This window comes from Opisthocomus hoazin, chromosome 25 (assembly GCF_030867145.1).
Source record: "Opisthocomus hoazin isolate bOpiHoa1 chromosome 25, bOpiHoa1.hap1, whole genome shotgun sequence".
Taxonomy (NCBI): Eukaryota; Metazoa; Chordata; class Aves; order Opisthocomiformes; family Opisthocomidae; genus Opisthocomus; species Opisthocomus hoazin.
Window position 1 is genome coordinate 7,408,864 of NC_134438.1, and position 10,621 is coordinate 7,419,484.

At 41.0% G+C, this 10,621-nt stretch overlaps 1 protein-coding gene across 1 annotated transcript; it reads right to left on the bottom strand.

Moving 5' to 3' along the window:
• Positions 1–804: 804 nt before the first annotated feature.
• APOBEC2 (apolipoprotein B mRNA editing enzyme catalytic subunit 2) lies at positions 805–10,621 on the bottom strand. Its single transcript, XM_009941340.2, has 3 exons — positions 10,260–10,621; positions 1,979–2,526; positions 805–1,414 (listed from the first exon to the last, which is right to left on the bottom strand). The coding sequence occupies exons 1-2, from the start codon at positions 10,382–10,384 to the stop codon at positions 1,986–1,988; spliced, it is 666 nt and encodes a 221-aa protein (XP_009939642.1). The 5' UTR covers positions 10,385–10,621; the 3' UTR covers positions 805–1,414; positions 1,979–1,985.

A 10,621-nucleotide genomic window follows, 5' to 3' on the forward strand; every position in this document is an offset into this window, starting at 1 on the left:
GGTGGACTGTTTTCTGTTCTTAGCGCTGTGGGTTAATCTGTATTATGTGGTTTCTCTGCTGATGCAGATCTGCCAGTCCTGTTTGTGTCTTTAAGAGCTTCAGGTTATTACTCTCTCTGTTTGTTGACCATCCTTTTGTAAACTTGTTTTTGGTAGATAATTGCTGTAGCTGAATACACAACTGGAAAAAAAAAATAAGCTCAGTAAGACAAATAGGAGCTTGGAGTGTGGAGCTGATCAAGAGTGGACATCAAGACTGCTCATTGATTTAGTCCTTACGCTTCTTTATGTTTATTTTTTAATTCTAGTGGCAAAGAGATGAAATCCATAGTGGCTCCACAAAGGTGTTTTCATTGCCACTTTTTTTTTTCCTGCCTTGAAAATTTATGCCAGCGTTTAGTGTGTTTGACTGAGGTAAAGAGGCAGGTGCAGTCAGCAGTTGTATGCGTGTGTGTCTAGCACCATTCCAGCTTGTGATGGTGCAGGAGAAACCTACATGAAGAACTGACTGGAGGAATGAACATTACCTGCCTCAGTTTCTTAGCTGATGAGCTCCCTGTGACCCTTGTTTGATCTGTGCCTTGTTTTATATGGGACGTGATATGTCCATATTCTCTCTCTCTTTGTCTCCTACACTTAAATGTACTCTTGAAACTTTTTTGGAACATAGTATGTCTCCCGTCTCATCATGCTGCACTTCAGCTACAAAATATTTCATACGTGGCTGTCCCAGGATGTCTCCCTTGTCAGATTACATTTAGGACCTCTTGCAAATAGAGGAGAAGGAAAAAACAGAGCTATACGTTTTTGCAGTGATTTCTAATTTTATTTCACTTTGCTTTTCCCAGTCGTATATCACAAACAACATTGAACAAGGGGAGAAGATGTTTGAAATCAAGTACTTGTAGTTCCATTGTAATTTAGAATAGACCAGTTAGTCCCAATGTAAATAACAGCTCTGATTATTGAGGACAGAGGAAGAAAACCTTTTTTCATCTTAAATCCCTTTCTTTGTAACATTTATGAAATATGTGTTTACTAAATGCATTTATCTAATTGGCAGCTTTGTTCTAAGATCTTTTCTTGTAAAGTAGTCCCAGAATGCGAGGCCTGTAGTCATTCCTGCAGGTCCACTGCAATCCATCGTATTCAAGGCTTTAACCACACAGTATATTGCCACCTTTTTTCCTATCAGCAGAGGCAGTATGGGTTTGTTTGGGGCAGGGAGGAAGGAACAAAATAAACCGGAAAATCCCAAACACCAAAGATAAGTGTTGTATATGTATTTGTAGTCCATCAGGGCCATGTCTTCCAGAAGCTGGTACTCCATCCTTCTGGAATCAAGGCTGTCGAAAGCAGGAGTATCTAGGATGTCAGTCTGTCATGTCTCTTCGTAGATCTTCTGTGAATTGATCTTGGGGAAGGAAAAAGAGACATGTAAGAAGCTAAAAATGCTTTGATGTTTTATGGCTTAAATAGGTGACCCTTGAGTACGCCTTAAAAAAAAAAAAAAAGGGAATTTTACGATGACAGCTGATGAGTAATTTTTTTTTTTTTCTAGAGGGCTAGACTTTGGGGGTGGGGGAAAATGCCCTTTTCTCTACATTGTTCTCAGTGTTTCCACGTGTCCTGAATATCATGCATGTGGGGACCAATGAGGTATGCTTGTTGCACCTGGTGACCCTAGTACATTTTTAGTCCTTATTCCTGAAGGTGTTTAAGGAGAAAAAACAGAAGTTCTAGAGCCATTAGGTGTCTGCTGTGGGGGAGCCCATGGTAGTGTTACTACCCTTGAAGGGGTAACGTGCTGCCTAGGGTTCTTATCAATATTCAGATAGAGGCGAACCCAGTCAGGGTACATATGAGGGTAACAGTAACTGAAATTGGCTCTGGGTTACGCATTTAACAACCTGAAGAAAAGAGGAGTATGTAATACTAATAGAAGGAGATAGGTGACGAAGTGGAAATCCTCACTCACGTGAGCTTCACTGCAAAATCTCAGCCAACTTTTCCTCATAATAGTGGAAGTTCTCTTGAATGTCCTCCCATGGCACAAAAGCCTTTGCTTCCTCTCCTTCCTCCTGTTCCACAAAGTTCTTCCAGACATACTCAAAATCTTGAGGCTTCATAATCCTCAGCTTGCAGCCAGCTGACTTCATTTTTTTCAGAGCAGCCTGCATTTCTGGCTCTTCCCACATGAAGAGGCGTCCTACCATGATTGTCAGATGCAGGTTCTTGTTCTTCTTCAATGTCTCAGTTATCCGATCCGCACAGGTCACGCAGGGGCTGGAGGAGACGTACCAGGTGATGTTGTAGCGGAGGCTGGATTCACACTTTGGTAAAATTGTGTTGAAGAAAGCCATTTCTGCGTGAGCAGCCGCATGCTCGTCTTCCAGGTAACCCCGGGAAGTCACTGACTCTTTGCCTTGGGTCTCAACAACGTAACACAGGAAGGTTTTGTTCCTGCCTGAGCTGTATTCCACGTTCCTGAACTGGAATTTGAAAAATATGGCTGGGAGGCGCTCCCTACAGAGAGTGGAGAGGAGAGAAGCATCTCAGAGGCAGATAATAGAGGGTTATAGCATTGGTTTAGTTCCTGTGTGGTCTTGGGTAAGTTGCTGTGTCTATGATGGCTATATTTCTCCATGTGTTAAAAGGAGATGCCTTTTAATAGGAGGATAAAAATACATTTAAAATTGCAAGATATTCAGCTGGTTTTTCTGTGGTGAGGCTTACAGGCTCATTGTCACTACCTAGTCTTTTACACTCAATTTTATCAAACTTTTACTAGGAATTTCTGGTATCTGCGTTGAGGTGTTTGAAGAGGAACTTGCTTCTGAAATGCATTTCTTGAGACTATGATGTTTACTGTTGGTAAGGAGGGACAGCCATTGGCATTTTCCCAGTCTTCATGCAAGTGTAGACTGAACTGTTCTTATGCTGTTTTCTAGGCCATTAACATAGTCCTTTCACAGTGGCATTGCAATGTTAATCTGCAGGATCTGTTGTCCTAAATTGTTAGGATAACATCTCTGGGATTGCTAATTAATGTTTTACCCCCAATGCTTTTGCAGTTTGGATTTCCTCTGAGTAGAGGCAAGTGTGACTTGTTGCAGTTTTTAGGTGTTCTAGTTTTCCAGTATGAGTTGAATACTAATATTTGATAGGATTATGTTGTGACTTAGATTTAATGTCAGATATTTTATTAGACCAAACTTGGCTATGCAAAAGTGTATTTCCTACTGAAGTTTGATAACTGTGTCATGGCTACTACTGATAAATTTCAGATACTTTTTTGAATTTGCTGTGAACCTCTTCCATTCTAGGCTTCTAAATAAGCATAATCCAAAGTGAATCATCACAGTGAGTAATGTGTTTGCAGTCCTTTTTCACCCAAACAAGGCAGTCTGCTCTTATTTAAAGAAATTAAAATTAGTCCCTTAAAATACTGTGTATAGCTTTTATGCATTGCTGACTGAGGAGGTGAAAAAGGAAAGCTGCATCATCTAATAGTACCTGTTCTTTGCTAAGAGTACCAGGCTGTCCTCATTGTCTCCTGTAGCATCTAAGTGTGGAGTACGTCAGTACTAGAACTGGTTCTCGAAGGGTCTTAGCTAGAAGGATACTGCTGACAAGGTGCCTTGTGACCTGCTAAATGCTGCAAAGGATGGGAGCGAAGACTGCACAGAGTAGCCAAAGCCAAAGTGAAATCATGAAAGGTGGTAACACAACACTTCATTAATTACACACTAGTAATCATCTGGCATGTTGTACTCCTCTCATCTGAGCTATAGGTGGACCTATAACCTTGATATTCCCAATGAGGCAGTAATGAATCTTTGTAAAACAGTAAGTGTCTTATTCATCCCTGTCTCATCTATAGTCAGATTATAATGTCAGGCCTCTCCAGGGGGTACACTGAGCAAAGGTCAGGAGAGAATCTCAGACTCTTGGAAATTTTAATTGGGGAGAGCAACGAGGCTGCAGGAGTAAGCGGCAAAGTGTCATTCTGCTGAGAGGAAAGAACGATTTGTGATGCAGCCTCTCACAAGATGTCTCCAGAGGCGTGGTGAGTGGTATGGAAAAGAGTGGAGAGTCAAAATTGGTATGTTATGCTTGCTTGGTAACGTGGGAACAATGAGTGACTGTACTTCAGTTCGCTAGTGGGAAGTGCTGGTATGGGCTGCAGTGAAAATGTGGGATGGTTGCAGGTGAGGAGTAAGGGCTGTTCATGCAGAGCTGGATGGGATGCATGTTAAAATCAGTGGATGTCTTCCTGTAGAGTGCAATAGGTAAGGCTTTTCTAGGACCGCATGAAAAGCCCCAAAGAGCAAGATATTCTGTGCAAATAGGAGGGATTGAAATGGGAATGTCTGAGCAGAAAGACTGGGGAACAGGCACATAGGCGTTCTTCATGTAATACCTGTCTGCAAATATTACGTTACGTACTGTAAGCAAATGGCTTCTTGCTTAGAAAAGAATTGGAAATAGTGTGCTGTCTAAATACATGACTCGGAGTAAATTGTAGCTGTTGTGAAGCTTCTTTGGCTGTGTTATTTTAAAAGTTTAAATACAGTTTTCCATAAATATTAATTCCACTTACAAAGTTTCAGAAATTTCTCTTCAGTATGTATGTGTTCCATACTGGTCTTAACACAGCCAGGAATTTTCTTGCCTGCCAAAGTCCTGTGCCATTTTTGGCTTTTGAGAAAGTTAAAACATAAAAGAACACCCTCTATTTAATTTTTTATGATACTACAGTAATATCTAGGGTCCATTTGGGCCTGCTGCACAGACTCACAGTAAAAGGCCTGGAGTTATAGTTCCCACTTCTGTTTTGGATTTCCCAACAGCATGATTTTACAGATGAACCACTTCACTCGGCGTATCAGTGTACCAGCCAAATGGTCCGAAGGGTGTGAGAGCTGATGCAGTTGGGTTGGCACAGTTGTACTTTGTGCTGTGAGAGGAAGACCATTAGTCTTCCAAATGCAACAAGATGTACAAGTCGAAATGATTTTGTTCATAGAATTGTCTCTACACTGGGAATATCCGCTGTTGCCGTCAGTCAAGGAGCACCGTAATTCTTTTCACACATCATTGATTTGTGACAGTGGAGGTTTAGAGTACAAGTCTGCCTTTAGAAATTTTACTCGAAGCAGGTTTTCAGCTGCTTCTTAAATGATGTAATTAAACCCTTACATTGTTCAGTCCTGCTAAGATGCGATCTGTGCAAGACAGGACTTAAAAAACAGAAAAGCTTGTTTGGAGCCTTCCATGCTATTACTGTTTTAGCTGGGAGTGTATGAATGAGGGATGAGAAGCAGTAGTGTGGATGCAGACTGTTATTTTGATGAACGAGCAAAGAAATCATGCCGTTAGGGTATGATTTGGTCTGTGGTTCTCTGGTTTGCATTGAGAGTTTGCACAAGCTTGGATAAGGGAAACTTGCACTGGCTTGCACAATTTCTAAACTACCCAGAAAGACTACTTACATTTCCTTTTCTTAGCGTTTTGACCTCTGTTCCCTTACGCTAGATGACTTAAAGTTACACACTAGAGTGAGTCTCATTCCTTTAAGATGGATTGCAAGACTTCCACTGATTTTATTAAAGAGCATTATCAGACTCTAATTTAGCATAGTGTCTCTTATTCCCTGTACTCTGTTCTCTTCTTCAAGACAAAAAAAAAAAAAAATTCATTCAAATGAAGGTGCTTTGGTTAATGATTTAATGATTCTTTAATCATTTCTTTGAAGTCCAGCTGTGTTGGGTCCGACATAAGCCACCCATTGCCTTGTTTCAGAGCTAAGTTTGTAAGGCTACAATAAGTTGTTTTAAAATAACATCACATATTTAAATGTAGCACATCAGAGTCACATGGAAGTTCATTCCTGATTTAACTCTCTTGACTGCAGAGCGGTTACATCAGTGATGAGATTGGGTCTATATGTTTTGATGAACTGTTTAAATCTGTTCCAGGATGTGTTGACTCAGAGGTTTATTTAGTCAGGCCTTCTAGATGGATTTTATTGTTTATCATCTTGGTGTCCATCTAAAATTAGCTGGGATGTTCCCCTAAATCTGTCCTCCTAGCAACATGGAATATGCATCAGCTTAATTAATAAGTTTCCGATAAAGAATAGAAACAAAGATAAGGGCATTTTCCAAGTCTGTAAGCTGGCTGAGAGCTTGGAAAACTTGCTGATCGTGGATACAGAGGCAACAAATGAGCTGTGTGTGCTTGTTAGCAAGAATCTGCTTAATCCCATGTAAACCAGAGCAGGAAGGACGTTTCAGCGCAAGTGTGAATTGTAAATTTCTGTCCTGACAGGGCTTAGCTGAGTCCTTGCAATGTGACTCTTCCCAGCAGTGGGGATTTGGGCAAGGTGTCGCTGGTCCTGTGAGTAATCAGAAAACCCCGTAGCGAGTGATTCCGCAGCAAAAAAACGGGCAAGAAGAAACCATATGAACCGTAAGACTGCATATGTACTTAAATGCTGTATGCTGCGTGATCTCACCTTGGAGTTACAGCACGCTTGGCAGATGATCCTCATAACTTGATGCAAAGTAGAGTATTGTAATTGTATTGTTTCTTTGGGTAGGTTAAAACTCTTTGCAAACAATTGAGCATCAAAATACATTCCTGAAGTAGCTGTGTCAGCTACTACAACAAACTAAGCCAACTTCTTTGGAAACTCAAGTCTTGCTTTGAATAGACTGTTTCTGAGTAAGTGACTGATTCTTGGCAAGCCTGTTTTCCCATGTTTGAATAACAGGTGGTGTGCGAATGTTAAGATTATCTGTTTTACCCTTTTTTTGTTGTTGTTCCAATATTAAGGTAAGGTAATTTTAGAAAATATGCTAGGAGCTGTGAGTTCCATTCTCATATTTCTTATAATAGAAGTTGTACTGCTATAAATGTTAAACATAAAAATTGTCTTGCATGTGATTTCACAATCTATTAAAATATGCAGATATCAGATATTTTAGTGACTAGGTTAGTTGCTTTTCTGCTTTTGTTTTTTCTTGCAATTAGTGAAGGTTTTTGCCATTTCCCTCTCCAGTAAAGGCATCACATTCGGCGTAAGACTTAAAGGTAAGTTTTATGTATATAGAGGGTTCTTTTAAAAATTGTTTACAGGCGCTGAACTGTCACAATACTTTTAATAATCACCTGCTCCAACGACAGGATACAGGTGGTCACACAGCTCACTTGCGGTGTATGAGAAGGTAAAAGTTGAAATCTTCATTGTCCTACTTATCTGAAGATCATCACTAAATGCTGATCTTCAGGGATTTTCTAAATTCCTCAAACTAATTTATCGAGGTATTTGTCCTGGGTAGCAAAGTGTTTTGCAATCTGTTAGATCATATTGAGATGGAGATTGAAACTGAGGCAGAAACCTCAGTCTGTAAGAATGGTACTGGACTGAACAGATAATGTGCTTTGAAGTCTGCTGAAATAAGGTAGGCTGGAGGAGTACAGCAGCTGCCCTGCCTGACCCTGGCACTGTTGCATGCTGGGTCAGAGAAGAGAATGAGAACTTCTAATAAGAAAATTTAAAAAATGGGATTATCTAAAAGATGCTGTAAACTAGTAGGACGTATTCCTTAGATTTAAAGATTTGTTCAATGACTATACTATGGTCTTAGGTTATTTGAGCTGATAAAACAGTGTCCTTTTGCTTGGTCTTTAACAGTGATTCACAAATAAACACACTCATGCTGGGGTCATTGATTATAGAAAGCCTGTAATGATCAACTGTAAGAGGAACCAAGGATTTATCACTGCTAGAAGGAGTCTCATTTCCACCCTGGGGAAAGTGTAAATAAATGTGTCTACTTAAATGTCATGAAATGTACACAGATGGGGCTTGTATTTATCCAGGACTGTGTTGAGCCAAATGTTGACAAAAAAAAGGGGTTAATATCCTTAAACAGAGTAGTTACATTCCCAATATTTTTCTTGTAAACTAGATTCCTTAGAGCTATAAGCAACAGCTTGAAAACTTGGCTGTGTGTTGTAAAATGCCCCTAATCCAAGGGCTAAAACTGAAATGCAACGTAATTGAATTTAAGTGCTTCCACAGTTGCAGTTATGTGTTTTCTCATAATTCACATAACTGGCTTTATTGGCTGAAAATTTGTAAATAATTAGAAAAAATCCACAGTGATTGTACCAGGCCAAGGCACAGTCTAAACACCCAACGTACTTCTTAAAATGAAAAAGAGATTGCTGGATTTTTCTGTAACTCTTTCAGGGTCCTTTACGATTTCTGCTTTACTTTTTCATTCTCACCTTTAATAGCCAGCATATTGGTTATAAACTAATAATCAGATGAGACTTGGTCATAATTCCTACAGGAATTTGCTGGATATTGATAAGCACTTTCCAAATAGTGTTGTGACGTGGACGGTATAAATGCTCACATACTGACGGCTCTATGGTCCCTCACCAAATGGCTGAGTACTTTCATTTCAGAGAATTAAAACTCCTGTCTTGCTTGGTACCAGGGAATGTGAAAATCGGCTGGTACCAGCTTAATGTGTGTAGATACCGTAGCACAGAGTTTAACCTGAGGCTTCCTTGCATCACCTGCAGCTCTTACTCCAGTACCTCTGCCCCGGTGCAGCTCCAGCAGCGTGGCTCGCTCCCAGGCCTTGGCACATGAAGTTTTCCTGTTGTTGCCCCTCTCTGCAAGCACACGTCATCCCTCGTGTGCTTGCTGCCACCTTTCCGGAGTGGAAAGGCCTGTCAAATTCTGCAACGTTGTTGTCATTTCAACAAACAACTTCATTGCAGGATGACACTAAGGAAGTATTTGTCATCCTTGATTAGCACACCAATTCCTATCCAGGTTGTTGGGGTTAGCAAGGAGGCTTGAAGATACTGCCCAATTTCTTAGCACTTCTATTTGCAAGTTCAGTGCTCTAAGGCTGAAAAACCTAGTTTCCTCATTGAGGTTCATCTTAGTACATGTCTTAAGTGTCTAGAAGTTGTCACTATATGTGTCGTTGGTCCAATGGCCTATATAAACAAGTTTTGGTGGCTTAGCTCCGTTCCTGGCAGAGGGATGTGCTTTGCTTAAAAGTCCCTGCTCTAGCAGACATGTAGTATTTCTGATTGTGCATGACAGAGACCAAAGCCTATGAACAGTCCCCACCCAAGAAGTGATTTTTCAGAGCAGACACGTTTTAAAAAAAAATGGTTTTTTCACCCCTGTGCAGAAATGTAACCCAATTGTGTGCGATCAGATATAGGTGCAGTCCTGCCTTACGCATTTTTTTCAGAAATGCTAGCCAAATTTTTCAATTTTTTTACTCTTTCTCACCAGTGACCATCTCACAGGCAGGAGGATTCCAAGTGGGATTTTAGGAGTCTGGCCTCAGCTTTACATTCAAGCAGCTGGAAGAAATAATGGGTTTTGTTTACACGCTGGGAACGCTGCCTTGGTGACTGCTAAGGGAGGCTAGAGGGAAGAACTACACAGGGCATCTTGCTACTACTACAATAAGCATTCTGAAATGCATAGCGAGAGCAGATTACACAGGGTTTTTTCTAGTTGCAGCTGTCAATTATGTCTGACAGAGTTCAGCTTCCTAGCAGATCTCTGTTGTATCTGCCTTTTTCAAAGGCCAGGCTCACTGCAGCAGAAGGAGCTGCTTGCTGCTTTGCTGTCTTCAAAACTGTCTGTTTTGGTGCCTTTCTGCGAGTTAGACTTTTTTGAAAGTCAGGTTCCAGCTGTGCGTGTGGAGCCCTTGACAATGTAGATTTTTAGCTCTGTTGAAAAATCTATCCCTTAGGTCCATAAAGCAAAGCAGCCATAGCAGGGATGTTTTTCCTAATCCACAGACAGAGAAACTTTCAGACAAGAGCCATTGATCACAGCAAGAAATCAATATTCAGTGCTCATCAAGGGCCAATACCTTCTGTCCCAATACCATCAGACAAGTGATCCCGTTGCAGTCAGTGGGACTACTTGCACCGTAAGGGAATTGGTCAATGCTATAGGAACAGACCTGCTTGTATAAAACAGATTTGTCTGCCAGCCTGGTGTGAATCTGTCCTCTGGAAAACTCGGTGAAACTTTTAACAAAATCCCACAATAATGAAAGCCATGCTTACATCATTTAAGAATACTCAGAAACACACTGGCTGAAGATGCCATCTTTAATTACCCAACATAAGAGCTGAGGCTCTTTAAACATCCCCACTTCACACTCTTGCACCCGCATATTTATATCTAAACCTCTTACCCTGTCACAATTTCAAATGGTGGCAGGTCTTCCCGCTTCAACTTCTTCTTTTTTCCCTCGCCCTCTTCTGCGTTGTCAGGTTCGCCATTCTGGGTGTTGCTGGGCTCCTCCTGCTTTTCTGCCATCTTCTTGAGTACAGGGGTATTAGGTTATGGCCACTGGGAAAAAGAAAGAGCAATTTCTGAGGGCTCTAAGGGAGAAGAGACAGCAGAGGGAGGAGGGAAAAACAGAGCTGGGAGTTCCTGCGCTAGGCACAGTTGTCAGGAGCTAAATATGGAACAAAGCAGCAACGATAGAGGCTGGATGGGGTAGGATGACCCAGGGCTCTCAGATGTCACCTTTTTCCCTTGCTTTCTTTAGGT